Here is a 16682-nt window from a genome sequence, read left to right as displayed (position 1 = left end):
TGGCCATGGTATGCCATGCTTGTGACCCCAGCACTTGCCAGAAGGAGGCAGGAGGATCAAGGACAGACATGATTATTACATAGTCAGTTTGAGTCCAGCTTGAATTACATCAGACTCGGTCTCAAAACAAAACAAAAAAAAGAGAGAGAGAGATTTTTTTTAAAAAAGAAAAAAGCTTAAAAACAGGGGATTTATACTGCGGTGAGAGGAGGAAGAGGCAGAAGTGAGGGACGTCCTCCAGGGAAAGTAAATGTGGGCCATTTGGCAAGGCCCATGGCTGTTGAGAATATCAACAAGAGCCACTTTGTCCCCACAGTGGCACTTTACAGCTCAGACAAGCAGGTGAGGCCCGAGGGAGCAGACACTCAAAATCCAGTGCCTAGAGCCCTGCTTTGGCATTCTTGCCTTCGGGCAGTTCTGGGTTGTCCCTGTTTTGTTTTGTTTTGTTTCTTTTAATTTCCAAACATTTTAACTCAATAAAGGATCCAGGAGTCCTGGAGGCATGGGCCTGTAGTCCCAGCATTTGTAAGGTGGAAGCAGGAAAGTCAGGGACTGACAGGCAGCCTTAGGTCTGTGAGACCCTGACTCAACAAGACAAAATAGAAACACAAAAGAGAAAGAAAAAGAAAACTAATCCTTCTTTCACTATTCACAAATGTTGTTCATAGCTCATACTTTTTCCTTCTTCATAGTTCTGCTTGTTCATAGTTTTTGTTTTTCCACTAAGTTTGTTTTATTTAAGCAAAAGTGGAATCACTGTAATAAAAAAAACAAAAACAAAAAAACAGATGGGAATTCAGAACGTATGAGTGTTCATACCAGCATTACCTAAAAGAAAACTTTCTAAATTACATTGTGTGTGTGTGTGTGTGTGTGTGTGTGCGCGCGCGCGCTTGCACGCTGAAGCACATACCAGGGAAAGTGTGTTGTGGTCAGAGAACAACTTGGGGGAGTCGTTCCTCTCATAGTGCCTGGGATGGAATTCAGGCCCCCAGGCTTTACAGCAAGTGTCTTTACCCACTGAATCTTCCCAAGAGCCTCACACCAGCATTACTAACAACTGCCTCAAAGTAGAACAACCTAAGTGTGTCCATCAAGGGAGAAGTGGATATTCAAGGATGCTATGACAGGAAAGGGTTCTGCCTGGTGAGAAAGAAGTCGGCCATGACGGCTTTCATCCTAAAGGACCCGTAACACCAGCTGCCCCCCAGAGCAAATCTGCAGATGAGGAAGATGATGGTTGTAGGTGCTGGGGGAAGGGAAGCCAGTGACTGCTGGAGGAGGTCGGGCTTCTGTCTGCAGCAGTGAGATGTGCTGGAATCAGTAATCTGATAGCTGCCCTGCCCAGTGGCCCTCAACTGTAATCTCAGCACTCAGGGAGGCAGAGGCAGGGGGATCACTGTGAGCTTGAGGCCAGCCTGGTCTACAAAGCAAGTCCAGGACAGTCAAGGCTATACAGAGAAACCCTGTATATATATAAATTATTAGCTGTGCAACCTGGGACCATAATAAAAGCCAGAGTTCTGTACTGTATGTGGTGCTGGGCTTGCACCACATTCTTCCACAGGCCGGACAAACAAGTCTTCTGCCCTAACCCATACCCCCAATTTTAGCTGTACACTTTCCGAAAGTATGCTGTGTGGTTTGTGAAGGAAATCTCAGTAGTCGGTACAAAAAGTAACACTGTAATACATTATGATCAGGCCTCCAATATTCCCCACAACCATTCTTCCATGACATTTGTGTGTTTTTAATTGCTAAAGTAATTCATATGCCTTGTAAAATATTAAAGCAGAGGACAAAAACATTAGAAAGCATTTTCTCCTGCCCAACTTTAATAGACTGAAAATCCCAACGTCACACCTCCTCCAACAATGCCACGGCTGGCTCCTAATCTGTCCTAAACAGTTCAACAGCTGAGAACCAAACATTCAAATATATGAGCCTTAGGGAGGCCATTCTCGTTCACGCCACAGCAGCACACAGTGGCTTACTCACACTCCCAGTCTCATTATTTCTTTATTTTTTCTTCCAATATAGGGTCTTGCCACATAACCCTGGCTGGCCTGGAATCCTCTGTGGCCCAGGCTGACTGAAAATTACAGCAATCTCTCCCCTTCTTCCTTCCTTGACAGGGTCTCCTGTAGTACTAGGATTAATGGTGTGTGCCACTAACATCTGGCTTGATATTTTTTCTTTTTCTTTCTTTTCTTTTCTTTCCTTCCTTTCTTCCTTCCTTCCTTCCTTCTTTCTTCCTCCCTCCCTTCCTCCCTTTCTCTCCCTCCCTTCCTCCTTCCTTCCTTCCTTCCTTCCTTCCTTCCTTCCTTTCTTTCTTTCTTTCTTTCTTTCTTTCTTTCTTTGTTTCTTTCTTTCTTTGTTTCTTTCTTCTTTCTTTCGAGACTGGTGTCTCTGTGTAGCCTTGGCTGTCCTGGACTCCTTCAGTACACCAGGCTGGCCTTGAACTCACAGTGGTCCACCTGTCTCTCCCTCCCTGAGTGCTGGGATGACATGCGTGCACCACCATGATAGGCTGGTCTTTTTTATTTTCAATTCCCTCATCTCACCCCCTTCTCACTCCTCTAAAATGCTTATTACTTACTATCAATTATGTGGGCGCCCTTGGAAAATTATCACCTTTTTGTAGTTCAAAAATTTTTTGAAAGTGATATTATATTATAAAACCTTTTACTCAATAATTTTGAGGTCTCTGCATGTTCTTAAATTACATTATTTCTTAGCAAACATGACATTCAACTTATATTGCCTTGGTGATCGACACCTGTGGGTTGACTTTATCTCTGTCACCACAATAACTATGAAGCTAAGCAAGACTCATTCAGGACATAAGGTCAGGTTTGGGGCATTTATCTGGGAAGAAAGACAAGTTCCTATGTATGTATGTATGTATGTATGTATGTATGTATGCATGCATGCATGCTTGGGCAGGTCTTACACTTTTGATCAAATTCTCTAGAACAGACCACTTTCCTAAGAGGTGGCTTCCTAATGACCCCCCTAACCCCCACCCCATATCTCTCAGGACTCACTATGGAGCCACAGATGACCTGGAACTCCATATTAGACCAGGCTGCCTTCAAAGTTGCAGACATCCTCCTGCCTTTGCCTTCTGAGTGCTGAGACTACAGACCAGGCCTTCTGTGTGAACTCCGTTTCCCACCTTGGGTTTTAGAGAGAGGGTCTAACGTAGTCCAGAATGGCCTGGAACTCAACAAGTAGTTGAGGATGTTTTCAAACACTGGATCCTCCTGACTCTGCTTCCAAGTGACAGACCACCACTGTCTGTTCTCCTGGATTCCCTTATTTAGGGAAAGAAGCCATGCTTTGTCGTTGTTCTTTCCCACAAACCCTCTGGCTAGATAGTCACTTTATGAACTTTGGGGGAAGTTTAGCACATCATGTCTCCGTCACAGCCGCCACAACGGATGAATCCTTGAACATTAAAAAGAGCAGGCCATCCTGCTTAGATTGCTATCGACCTCGACGGGACTGAAAGTCGTATTTTCAGATGGCTGAGGGAAATTATAAAATGCTCTAGAGAAGGGCTGCTTGCGGTGAGCTGAGGGCAGACTTGACCAGTCTGTATGCACGAGCCTGACAGGCGCCCCCAGCTGTTGACAATGCCAGGACAAACTTCGGCTCTTCACCCTGAAAATGTAATCCTGTGTCTGTGTGTGGGTATTGTCCGATGTCTCCCCTAGCCGGTAAGGCCGAGAAGGTAGTCTCTGGGGGCGCTGGGCCCGGTGGATGTTCAGATGCTGCAGTCCGTGGCGCAGCCTTGGTTTCTTTTGCCTGGGGCTGCCAGGGTGGAGGAACCTGTTTGGCTCTGAGTTTTTCTGGAGGCTCAGGGGGAGGAAACAGGTTCCACTGCACTGGCCTTTTTTTTTTTTCCAAACCTCTGGGAATATTTTCTGCCTTTTTCCTTTAGAGGAAAAACTCACAGCTTCCTGTACAGCCCGGGGCTGCTGAGCTGAAGGGGCATCTACATTTACCTGTCTATGGGAAAGTTTAATTCTTCAGCGGAAGTGACGCATTTGCGCTGTTGACGCGAGGCTGCGACGCGCTTCTGCCGAGAGGAAGCAGGCTACTTCCTGCATTCAGATTCATTCAGTTTTTATTTCCTGAAACAGGGTCTCACGTAGCCCAGGCTGGCCTCGAACTGGATGTGTAGCCCAGGATGATATTGAACTGATCAACTTGTCTCCATCTCCTGACCGCCAGGATTACAAAGTACAGGTCACTGTCGGTCCTCACACCTGGCTCAAACTTAAATTTGACATCAGTTTTCCTATTAGTGGGATGTAGCCTCTAAGACAAGGCAGAGAAACTGCTTTGCAATAGGTGCTAAATTCAAGAGCTGATCAAAGTCCGGAGAAAGACGTAAAGGCTAAAACAAGCTGCTGACTTCAGGGTTTGTCTACTTTTTTTTTTTTTTTTTTTTTTTTTCATAAGCATAGTTTTCAAGCTCAGATGACAACTCACCTCCATGGGATTTCATTGCTGGGTGTGTAACAAAGTTTTTTTTACGGAAGTTTTTGTTTTTGTTTTCTTGACACAGCGTTTCTTTGTGTAGCCTTGCCTGTCATGCACTCACTTTGTAGACCAGACTGGCCTCAGACTCACAGAGATCCACCTGCCTCTGCCTCCCCGAGTGCTTGGATTACAGCAATGCACCGGGGAAGCCAGCTCTCAGAGAAGTTTATGAAGAGTTTGGAAGCTAGGGATGGTGGCCCATAGCTAAACACCAGCTTCGAGACTGGAGTATTGCCTAAGGCCAGTGTGGGTTATATTAGGAGTTACAGGCCACCGTGGGACACAGACTAAGACTCTGTCACAGAGAAACAAACATCCCTCCCCAAACATTTCAAAGGAAGAACATAAGCCCCATGAAGAAAAGTGCTTGTATTTTCTTCTCTGATGGGTCCTTGTGCAAAGAACAGTTGCCTAGAGTGTAATGAACGCTCAATAAATATGTCTATGCAATTAGTGAAGCATTTTGTCTCTATAGAGCTAAGCTGTCCCTAAATACTTTCAGAACCGCTTACCAATGGGGTCTGATGGTATGTCTGCAATCCCAGCATTTGGTGGGAATCCCAGGACTTGGTAGGTAGAGACAGAAAGGTCTGGCATTCCAAATCATTCTTGATTATCTAGTGAGTTGGAAGCTAGCCTTAGCTATACAAGACCATCTTAAAAAAATAAAACAACAAACAACCCTGCTCATTAAGAACAAAACAAAACACCCCCCAGTAGTAATTGTTACAAGTCAGCCTGTTCATCTTTCTTTCTTTCTTTCTTTCTTTCTTTCTTTCTTTCTTTCTTTCTTTCTTCCTTCCTTCCTTCCTTCCTTCCTTCCTTCCTTCCTTCCTTCCTTCTCCCCAGCTGTCCTGGAATTCACTGTGTGGACCAGGCCGGCCTCTACCTCACAGAGATAAGCCCGCCTAAAGGTGTGCACCACACATCTGGCTAGACCGGTTCTTCCCCATTAGAGGGGGAATAAAATACCCCACTTTTAGTATTTATTTTTGTGTTGCTGGGGATGGAGCCGCCTTGTATATGCAAGGCAAGTGCTCCACCACTGAGCTACATGCCAGCTCCAGCCACAGATTCCCAGGAGTTGGCAAAAAGGCAAAAACAGAACAACAAAAAAATCAAACTCCAGACTTGAACAATGTGGAATGTGAAAGATAGGTGGCTGATTACACACGGGCCTGAGGGTGCAAGAGTAGGGAGGACAAGAAAGGTCTTCAGGTGCCTGGGGAAAGGTACAAGGAACTGGCAGGGCGGCTGTCTTTCTCTGACAGGAATTAAAGAAGCAAGGTTGGATTTCACTAGTCCCAGGTGAGGGAGGACAACAGTTGGGATGTCCAGCAGGCAGCTGAGAGCCTGGTAGCCCCTGAAATAGCTTGAGATAAACATCTTTCTGAATGCAGTGTCTGTCTGAAGTCCACACAGGTGGCCATCATGTCTTCTTTCCTATTATTCTAGAGATTTTCCGCATGTTGATTTCTTATGCCCCCAGGACACTTTTATGTTTTTGTTTCAAGCCTAGAGAAGACCTGTAGTTTTTGAGATAGAAAAGAGTAAGAGTCAGTGACAGAAGCAGCAAACTAAAGAGGAGTTGCTGAAGCAGGTTCTTAGGAGGTAGTGCTGGATGAATCAGTGAAATGGATGTGTATTTTATTTAACTTTTTTTTTTTTGGATACAGAGTTTCAAAATGTAGCACAGGCTGGCCATGAACTCAAGATTCTCCTTCCTCAACATGCAGAAAACACTGGGGTTTCAGATGTGTCACCCCAACCTGATGACTTTTCCTTTCTTTGTTTCTTTTCTTCTTTCCTTCTTTCTCCCTCCCTCCCTGTCTCTCTCTCTCCCCAGGGTTTCTTTATGTAGTCCTGCCTGTCCCAGTAACTCGCTCTGAAGACTAGGCTGGTCTTGAATTCAGAGATCTATCTGCTTCTGCCTGCCAAGGGCTGGGGTTCAAGTTGTGAACCACCACGCCTGGCTGCTGGCAGGTTCTTGAGAAAGAAAATGAACCCTTTTCAAAAGTAGGAAGGACAGAAAGACAGAAATAGAGGCTTTTTTTTTTTTCTTCCAGTCTCTGGATGAACTCTGCTCCTGCCCCATGTGATTTCGGATGCTGTCTCACTTCCCACCTGGTGGTGGCAGAGATGCATTTGCAGCTGGAAGGACGGTTTCAGGAGGATGCAGAAAAGATGTAAAACAGCCCTTGTGAACAAAACAGTCAGATACAAAAATGAAGGCTGAGGGAGCTGGCTCAGACTTGAAGAGCACTGGCTGCTCTAGCAGAGGAACTGGGTTTAACTCTCGGCACCCACATGGCGGCTTATACCCAACTATAACTCCATTCTGGAGGAGCTGATGACCTCTTCTGGCCTCCTTGGGAAGCAAAGAATGAAGGCGTTGCACAGGTGTACATGCAGGCAAAACCCCCACATCATACACACAAAATAGAATAAATTAATGCCACAAAAATTTAATGCAAAAGGATTTATTTTGATGACTTATAAAAGAAATGTCACATGGCAACAATCTATATTTACAGATTTAAAAATAGATTTATATAGCTAGATTTACACAGTGTTGCCTTAACTGAGTGTTACAATGTTACAGGTAAGTGTTGAACAGATACATGAGGCAGGTTTTCAATCCTCCGCAAATTGTTGTTTTTCGAGACAGGGTATCTATTTCTGTGAATCATCCCTGGCTGTCCTGGAACTCATAAAGGTCTGCCTGCCTCTGCCTCCCAAGTGCCGGGACTAAAGGCACACACTACCACATGTGGACTAGAGTACGCTTACAGCATGCTCAACAACCAGGAGACACTGATCAGAAGCGACTTGCTATTGGACGGAACACTATCCTAGGGAAAGGCACTACCACTGAGCCAAACCCCTGGCCCCGAAAGTCACTTTAAACTGTAACCAGAAAGCACAAATCAAAACAGACCGAAGAAAAGAAATGTAAAACATTAAAAAAAAAATTCTAATGTAGGTAGAAAAACTGGATGTGAAAATTTATACCCCGATTCATGTGCAAGGATACTGTGATCTGCGATGGACTGGGCAGCATGTTTTGCTGTGTAGATCACCTGCCAGTAATCAGGCCTGGGTGCTGCCAAGGGCAGGCTGGCAGTGTCAAGGCCGGTAGCTGTGGATCCCACTGCTCTAGTCCACTTAGGGCTTTATCTACACATTAACAGCCACAGCGGGGAAGATGTCAGCCAAACACTTGGCATTGGCTCTGCACTTGGAAGCCATCCCTGATAAAGGCTGGGCACTCCAGCTCTGCAGCCAGGCAGGGAATTCTGGCAGCTGCCTGGGCCTGGATCCCCTAGTCCAGTTGCCAATTCTTACAGTGGCTGGCAGCTTTCTGGAGATGTTATGGAGAGCTACGTGTTAGGGAGATTCGACAACGGTTTTTACAAGGGGAGTAGACAAAAGCAGGTGTCTAACAATATCCGAAGTGATTTATCTAATTTAATTAAACAAGTGTGCCAGTGTATACGGTGTATGTCCATTTCGGCTTTCTTTCTTTTGTTTTGTTTTTTTTTTTTTTTTGAGACAGGGTTTCTCTGTGTTGTCTTGGCTGCGGACTCACGTTGTAGGCCAGGCTGGGCCTCGAACTCACATTAGTCCACCTGCCTCCAACTCCTGAGTGCTGAGATTAAAGGCGTGAGCCACCACATCTGGCTTTCAGCTTCTTTTCTTAAGCCTTCCCTTATATCAAACTGCCTCACCTGGAGCATATGAACCCAATATAAGGTCTGGCAGACATATTAGCAATAATTAAAAACAGCTCATTTTAAATAATCTTGGAACTAGTAATATTTCTTTAAAAATGTAATACAAGTACTATTTTTCTCACACAGAATGCTCACACATTAAAATACCAAAGGCACTTTCAGTTTACATGATAAATAAAAATACATTAATAATTAGTTGTTGTCTTCAGTTTCTGTGTCCATGGCGGTCACTGAGGGCCCAATTCTGCACCTCCCCTTTGGCAAACAGCACGAAGAAAATGGCACCAAACACGTTAATAGCAGCAGCGATACAGAAAACAGTCTGCCATTCTCTTATAGTGTTCTGGACAGGGAAGGAAAATGCAAATTAAAAAAGCTTATTTGAATAAAAAAAGATGACATAGTAAGACTGTGAGATCAGAAATATCATTCATAAATGTCTGTGATTGGAACAAGCCGAATACCCATCAGCAGCGGGACCGTGGAGCTTTTCTCCGGTACAGTATCAAATGACAAGGAGGATGAACCAGTTACACCGTTAAAGACATGAATGACAAAGGCAGACGGCGTGTAGATTGATGACTCTGTTTCTATAAAAAGCTCAGGCAAAGCTAACAGCTGCTGCTCTCAGTGGTAAGGGAGGAATGGCAGGGAGGAGTCATTCCTTGCTGAGGGGCAGGGTTCCACTCTGACCGGGTAACAGCTGTCCAGATATATCCATGTCTTGAATATGTATTCAGTTGTAATCATTAGGATTTTTGAATTTTCCCAGTGTCCCTCTGCCTGTCTTTACAGAACTAACTTGTCTCCATCTGTCTTTATAGAACTTCCTTCCTGCCCTTTCTTTCCCTGAGGTAAGTTTTCACGTGGCCTTGCCCTTGCTTCCTGAGTGCTGGATGTGTGAAACGGTGCCTGGGCGTATTCATTTATTTATTTGCTTTCAGGGTGTGCACATGTGCCCTAGGCTCGCCCTGATCTTGCTGTGGAGCTCAATTCCTGATTCTCTCCCCTCTCCTGAGTGCTGGGCCTGTTGGCTTAAGGGGCACTTTTCAGTTAGCAGCCCTTCAGGTAACTCCTCCAAACGTTGACAGTAACCCTGGCTGCTCTCCGTTCACTCTCACCCGGATTTCCTGGCACCTCACTCACCCTGATGACCCAGCATTATTTTATACTGCTAGTTTTTCCTCTTTGTTATTGTGCTGCTGGGATTGAACCCAGGTCCAAGGGAATGTTAGGCAAGTCCTTTGCCATTGGGCCACAGCTCTGACAGTATATACTGCTAGTTTCGAGCTAAACATATACCGTGTTTGATAAAATATCACAACTTTAAATACCTAGGCTCTAGAGTGTGGCATGGTGGGCACAGGTCTTTAATTTCAGCACTGTTTCAGGAGTTCTTTATTTACCCCATCCATTTTTTTTTGTCCTGTGTTCCCTGAATATTCTTTCCCCAGTATGTAGCTTTCCCATCATTTTTGTAACTAAATCTTTAGATGAGTAGACATTAATTTTTTTTTTTCAAGACAGAGTTTTTCTGTGTAACATTGGTTGTCATGAAACTTTCTATAGACCAGGCTGGCCTCAAACTCAGAGATCCACCTGCCTCTGCCTCCTGAGTGCTGGGAATAAAGACTGCCACCATGACCTGGCAACATTTAAAAAACAATTTTTTTTTTTTTGAGACAGGGTTTCTCTGTGTAGCCTTGGCTGTCCTGAACTCCCTTTGCAGACCAGGCTGGCCTAGAATGCACAGTGATCTGCCTGCCTCTGTCTCCCGGAGCGCTGGGATTACCGGGGTGCGCTCCTGTGCCTGACTGACATTTAAATTTTTGATGAAGTCATTTTGGCCTTTTTCTTTTCCTCGTTGAATTAGGATTGTAGTTTTTGTTTTAAAATCTGCGTCTGTGTCTCTGTGGGTATATACCGCGTATGTCCAGGTGCTTGAGGCGACAGAAGGTACAGGCGTTTGTGGCCCATCCGATGTGGGGCTAGAACTGAACTCATCCTGGGATTAAAGACATGCCACACCACGGCTTTTAGCTCTGGATACACCATCTCCCCAGCCCCATTGCTTTCTTAATAGTTTTTGTACTGCTCTTTTGTCTGAGAATGTGTGTGCACGAAATTATGTGGGCCTGCATATCACGCGTGTATGTGGAGGTCAGAGGTCATGGGTCAGTGCTTAGCTTCCACCATGCACGTAGGTCCTGGGGACTGGACCCAAGCTTTGTAGCATGTGCCTCTACCCGCTGAGCCGTCTTGATAAGCTAGCACTATTTCCATAGCCAGCCTGGTCAATTATTGATTTCCAGGCTGAAAATACTTATTTAATGCTATTATTCTAACCCCCAAAGAGTGTTCTATGGAAACCGGGAGTCAAACTCAGGGCTTCAAGCATTCCAGGAAAGCATCTCTACCTCCTGAGCCACACCTCCAGCCTGAAGACCGTATGCTTTCCCATATAAAGGTGCAGCTTTCAACATAAACTTTATTTGCATTTTTAAAATTATTTTTTGTATTTTTTTTTTTGTCACAAAGTATTTATAAAAGGCCAGACAAGTGGCCTGGTGGTTAGGAACACTTGCTGCTCTTGTAGAGGACCTGGGTTTGATTTCCGGTGCCCACATAATGGCTAACACAGCTCGCACAGGATGCTTAACTACAGGTCCATAGGATCCAATGCCCTCTTGTGGCCTCCTTGGGTACTGCATATACGCGGTGCACAGACGTTAACACTCAGCCATATAGACATCCATATGGACATTTTAAAAATATGATTTTACCATTACAACACACTCAATTTGAAACACACCACATACACATTAAAAATTATAATTGTACCATTACGACACACTCAATTTGACACAGATGTGAAACTCCAACATCTTTTTACTTTACGAGCAAAATTTCTACTTACATCGGGGGTCAGGCTTTTAGCGATGACGGGCCCAATCATGCCGGGGATCGTGGCGAACGTGTTTGTGATGCCCAGGAGGATGCCGGCATACCTGGGGAGAGTTTCAGAGGCCTGCGTTACAGGGCAGCTCCCTTCGCATACTGCTCCTCCACTCCTGAGCTGCGCTGAGACAGTCGGTTTCCACGAAATGACTCATGGAACCAGGATTTTATACTTAGCAAAACCCCCGCATGTAGTTATGTCAAGGTCCAGGGTACCTACACCTGAGAAAGGAAATCAACCTTAGGGGCAAGGTGGGTCGGCTCCACCTCAGGCAGCTAGGGCAGGGGCAGGCCCTTCCATGAGCTTGCCCACATTGAGTGGAGTGTGGTGGCTCACGCCTTTAATCCCAGCACTCAGGACTGCTGAGAGGTTGAGGCCAGCCTGGTCTACAAAGTGAGTCCAGGACTGCCAAGGCTACACAGAGAGAAAAGAAAGGACCACAAAGGTCTATTACACACCACAAATGGTAACAAGGCTGCTGATAAAATTTTTTCCTTTTCAGGGAACTTTTGCATATCTTGTCTCTGGATCTACCAGAAGCTTAAAAGCGAAAACAATTGTACTGGGGCATGGTGGGTATTCTTTACCCCAGCAATAGGGAAAAAGGAAGAGCAGGAGGACCAAGAGTTTAAGGCAAGCCTTGACTACAAAGCAAGTCTGCGGTCAGGCTGGGCTGCCTAAGATCCTGTTTTAAAACAAAGAAAGGAACAAACTATAGGTTGCGGGCAGAGGTCAGTAGTAGAGGAAGCCCTTGTCCAGCATGCTTGTATTCCTGTATTTCAATCTCCAGCATCTAAAGAAAGCCACTGCATGGTGACAAACTGGAATCAAAAGTTTTTTACTTTATATTTTTATTGTCTGTGTGTGTGTGTGTGTGTGTGTGTGAGAGAGAGAGAGAGAGAGAGAGAGAGAGAGAGAGAGAGAGAGAGGGAGAGAGAGAGAGAGAGAGACAGCATTCTAGCCTGGGTCGGAGGACAACTTTTGGGACTTGGTCCTCTCTTTCTACCATGTAAGTTTCGAGGGCCAAATTCAGGTCACTGTGCTTACTGGCAGGCTATTTACACACAGAATTATTTATTTACTTTTCCCTTTCTTTCTCCCCCCACCTCTTTGTTTGGTTTTTGGTACGAGGTTTCTCCGTATAGCCCTGGCTGTCCTGGAACTCACTCTGCAGACCAGGCTGGCCTCGAACTCACAGAGATCCACCTGCCTCTGCCTGGGAATAAAGGTGTGCACCAACACCACCCTGCGCCACAGAAAGTCTGTAACAGCTCCCTGAACTAAAGAATTTGAAAATTATATAAACAAGAAAACAATTAAGAAAGTAGAAGTCTACAGTTCTTTCGTACAGAGATAATCATCTAATTAGCACCTTGGTAAATGTACTCACCACTGTTGTTGTATGCTTGTATTATCAAGTATGTAATTAGACATGAGATCATATTAAATACACAATTTTACAATTCACTTGCTTCACTAATTACATATTTGCTGACACTTAAATCTTCACACAGTGTCCTAGGAGAAAAGTTACAGGTATTTTGTACATGTGTCAGAAAGACCTTTTTTTTTTAACAGCTGTGAAAAATCTTCTCAAATGCAGTGGTTTATTTTAGAGGTAAATCTTAGGGAATCAGATATTCTTATCAATGTTTAGATACAAATATTTTTCTTTTTTTTTTTTTTTAAAGATTATTTATTTATTATTTATACAGCATTCTGCCTGGATGTGTGCCTGTGCACCAGAAGAGGGCACCAGATCTCACTATAAATGGTTATGAGCCATCATGTTTTGCTGGGAATTGAACTTGGGACCTTTAGAAGAACAGCCAGTGTTCTTAAGCTCTAAGCCATCTCTCCAGCCCCTAGACATAAATCTTAATCCCAGAACTTGGAAGGCAGAGGCAGAAGGATGTCTGTGAGTTTGAGGCTAGCCTGGTCTACATAGCAAATTCCAGGACAGCCAGGATCTTGGCTCAAAAACAAAACAAAACAAAACAAAAACAAAACACAATCCCAAAATTCAAAACCAATTCTGTCCTGTTGCTCAATATGCCATATTTAAGAACTATGTGGACTAAAGAAGGCTGCCATGGCCAAGGCCTTCATGGATTTCCATCTTCTGAAGAACAAAGGCTTATCGTCTGAAGAGGCCTACTGCAAGATGCCTGCCAGCTCCACTTTTCATGATTTGTGCAACCGTGGACCAGCTGACAACAGACTACTTTCTTAACTATCTTCAGATCCTTACGTAGAGGTAGAGGGGTGCTCCCTTATATACCATCACATTTTTTTTTTTTTTTTTTGAGACAGGGTTTCTCTTTGTAGCTTTAGCTGTCCTGGACTTGCTCTGTAGACCAGACTGGGCTCAAACTCACAGAGATGTGTCTGCCTCTGCCTCCCAGAGTGCTGGGATTACAGCTGTGCACCACTGTGCCAGTGATAATGTTTTTAAAAAGATTTATTTATTATGTATACAGTTCTGCGTGCATGTGTGCCTGCAGGGCAGCAGAGGGCGCCAGATCTCACTATAGACGGTTGTGAGCCACCATGTGGTTGCCGGGAGTTGAACTCAGGACCTCTGGAAGAGCAGCCAGTGCTCTTAACCTTTGAGCCATCTCTCCAGCCCTGATAATTTTTTAAGAATTTATTTTTTATGTACAGTCACTTTGTCTGCATGTAGGAAGCACGGGGTTTGATCATTCACACCTCATAAACCTGAGTTTGGTCTAATGAGACCAACCACAACCACCACGTTATTTACATATGAAAAAAAAAAAAAAACAAACCTAACCCATCAATATACAGCTTGCTGAATTTTCCCAAAGTGTCTAGAAACCATATATCTAGTACTTCATCAAAAAAGTTTACTGCTATAAACATTTTTTTTACTCTTATTATTTTGAGCAGAACAAATGTAACTTATCTTAAAACGCTATTTTTACTTATGTGTATGTGCATGCGTGAGTGTCTGTGTTCCGTGTGTGCACAGGTGCCTGAGGGGGTCAGAACGGCCGACTCCCCTGGGACCAGTCACAGCTGGTTGTGCGCCTCCTGAGGCAGGTGATGGGAACTGAATCTGGGTCTGACGTAAGAGCAGTAAGTGCTTGTAGGCGTGACGCCATCTCTTCAGCCCCAAATGCAGACTTAGGAAAAGTGACGGGGACTTCTGGGTGGGAGTGGTTCTAGGGATAGCCGATTATTAAATTATTATTTTTTTAAAATTTTTACTTGGAACTGTAGTTACGGATGGTTCTTTGAACTGAACCCAGGTCCTCTGCTAGACAAGTCTGCTTAAGCGAGGAGCCGTGTCTTATTATTAAATTCGGAGACAAATCAGGCTGGCCTGGAACTCTCCACTCCTGTTTCTACCTCCTGAGTGCTGGGATTACAGGTGTGATATCACCATACACCAAGCCACAATTTTTTTTTTTTTTTTGAGGCAGAGTTTTAATACAGATTTAAGCACAAGCCATTAGAGAGGAGAAAGAGGCACTTAGGAAAAAAAAAAAAAAGATAGTACCTACCCAAGAGTGGGCATGGACTTTATAAGAGGATTAGCTACAACCTTTTTTGAGACAGGGTTTCTTGAGGCACAGGCTGGCCTTGAACCTCACCAAGCAGCTAAAGCTGGCCTTAAACTCTATTGTTTTATTTTAACATTGTGTATATGTGTGTGTTGGGGGCTGGGAGAGGGTATCAGATCTCCTGGAACTGGAGCTATGGGCAATTGTGAGTCACCTGACGTGGATGTCATAAATTGAAACTCTTTTTAAGGGTTTTTCTTTGTATTAAGTGTATGTGTCTGTGTGGCTGGGTGTGGCTGCAGAGGACGTCAGGTTCTCTGGAACTAGACTTACAGGTGCTTGTGAGCTGTCCAAGCTCAGACTGTCTGGGCGGGGGGGGGGGGGGGGGGGGCGGCAGCCAGGGCTCAGCGCTCTTCACTGCAGAGCCACCTTTCCAGCTGTCCGCCTTTCTCCCAAATTCTTCCCTCTTCTGCCTCCCAGCTGCTGGGATTAGAGATGTGTGCTACCATGCCCCGCTGCTACAGACACTTCAGTACGGCTGGACGGCCTTTTAGAATGTACACGCTTTACTCTAGGCGGTTATCATTCCTCTCCCAAGAAGCCTACAAGGATCGGTCAACATTTATCTCCAAAAGGCTGTAATAGCCAGCATGGTGGTGCCCTACTGTAATCCCCGCCCTTGGGAGGAGGTGACAGGAGCTCAGAAGTGTAGACCGTTCTCGGCTACGTCTTGCGTTCAAGGCCGGCCTGGGTTACAGACAGCCCTGTGTTCAAAAATAACGAAATAACTAAATAAAAAAGACCAAGTGCTACCGTCTGGCCAGCCTTGCGTCTAAGAATGGCTCACCCACACCTTCCGAGCCACGCTGCTCTCACCCCAAGGGCTCACATCTGCCACCAACATTCCTCTCACACAGACTGTTGCTGCCGCCTGAAAGCCACACTCCTTGTACCCTACCACCGCTTTCGCCCCTCTTCCAGGAAGCCGTCTCTGCGGCTCGCAGTGAGCCACTGTCACAGAATCCGCACTGTCCTCCAGGTGAGCAATACAGGAAACCGTCCTGTAACGCGAGCTTGCTGGCTCTGAGCGAGCAACCTCCCTGCAAACTCAGGCTTCACTTTCCTCTGTTCTGCCCACCGCCTCAGGCAACACAGGTGCTGACTAAGGCAAGGTGGCATGCAAGCCGCAGCTATCTCAGCCAGCGCATGGACCACCGGGCCCTGTCCACACTGACCACGGGAGCCTAGTTCCACGAAGGGCAGGGGCCTCTCCTGCACACTGGATCCAAAGTTGCCAGTTCCTGATTAGGGATTTTTGTCCTCGTGGAATCAAGTGTGGCATTTTGGATTATACACCAGGGCTGCTGATTCACTACAAACCGCTGTATGCACCGGTTCATTCTATAAACTACTCTCTTTACTCAAGTGACGTGTTCAACAGAGTTTAGGGTAGTCCTGAACTCTGATTACACTGCTGATGCATCAGTCTAATCCTCTGTCCCCTGCGGCCCAAGCACATAGCAGGATCTAGAGCCTTGGATTTTAGAGTGCTCCCTGAGATAAGCTTGACACTTAGCTAGGAAAATGTGAAGGTGGAGGGTTTCAGCTAACCGGAGCTCCCCGAAATGGCGTGGTAAGCATATTTTCATGACGTTTACCTGTACGCCTGCAAAGTCCTGCTGGAGCTCTAGTGCTTTGCAGAGGAGACCAACATGACTGAAAAGCAAATGTGTGGCCCAAATGATGTTTTGTTATTCATACGGCCCTACTGTGGGACACTGCAACTTCCACCAGGACCCTGGGCATCCAGGCTATCAGCTACTGACCTGAAATTGCCTTTTTATTTTAAATGGAAAGACTCCTAAATAATAATAATAATAATAATAATAATAATAATAATAATAATAATAA

General features: G+C 45.1%; 1 protein-coding gene across 2 annotated transcripts in view; it reads right to left on the bottom strand.

Moving 5' to 3' along the window:
• Positions 1-7015: 7015 nt before the first annotated feature.
• Slc17a5 (solute carrier family 17 member 5) overlaps positions 7016-16682 on the bottom strand; it is a 40601-nt gene continuing 30934 nt past the window's right edge. Inside the window, exons 10-11 of one of the 2 annotated variants that reach the window (XM_055602475.1) lie at positions 11203-11293; positions 7016-8628 (exon numbers count right to left, since the gene is read on the bottom strand). In XM_055602475.1, the coding sequence (XP_055458450.1) occupies positions 8491-8628; positions 11203-11293 (229 nt within the window). In that variant the 3' untranslated portion in view covers positions 7016-8490. Of the gene's footprint in view, positions 8629-11202; positions 11294-12634; positions 12763-16682 lie in introns of those variants that run through there. The other variant, XR_008719575.1, reaches the window with a different exon arrangement.

The sequence above is a fragment of the Psammomys obesus genome, unplaced genomic scaffold (assembly GCF_907164565.1).
Source record: "Psammomys obesus unplaced genomic scaffold, mPsaObe1.curated_primary_1811, whole genome shotgun sequence".
In the NCBI taxonomy this organism is placed as follows: Eukaryota; Metazoa; Chordata; class Mammalia; order Rodentia; family Muridae; genus Psammomys; species Psammomys obesus.
The sequence above is the reverse complement of the archived record's forward strand: the minus strand, read 5'-3'. Positions and strand labels throughout refer to the sequence as shown.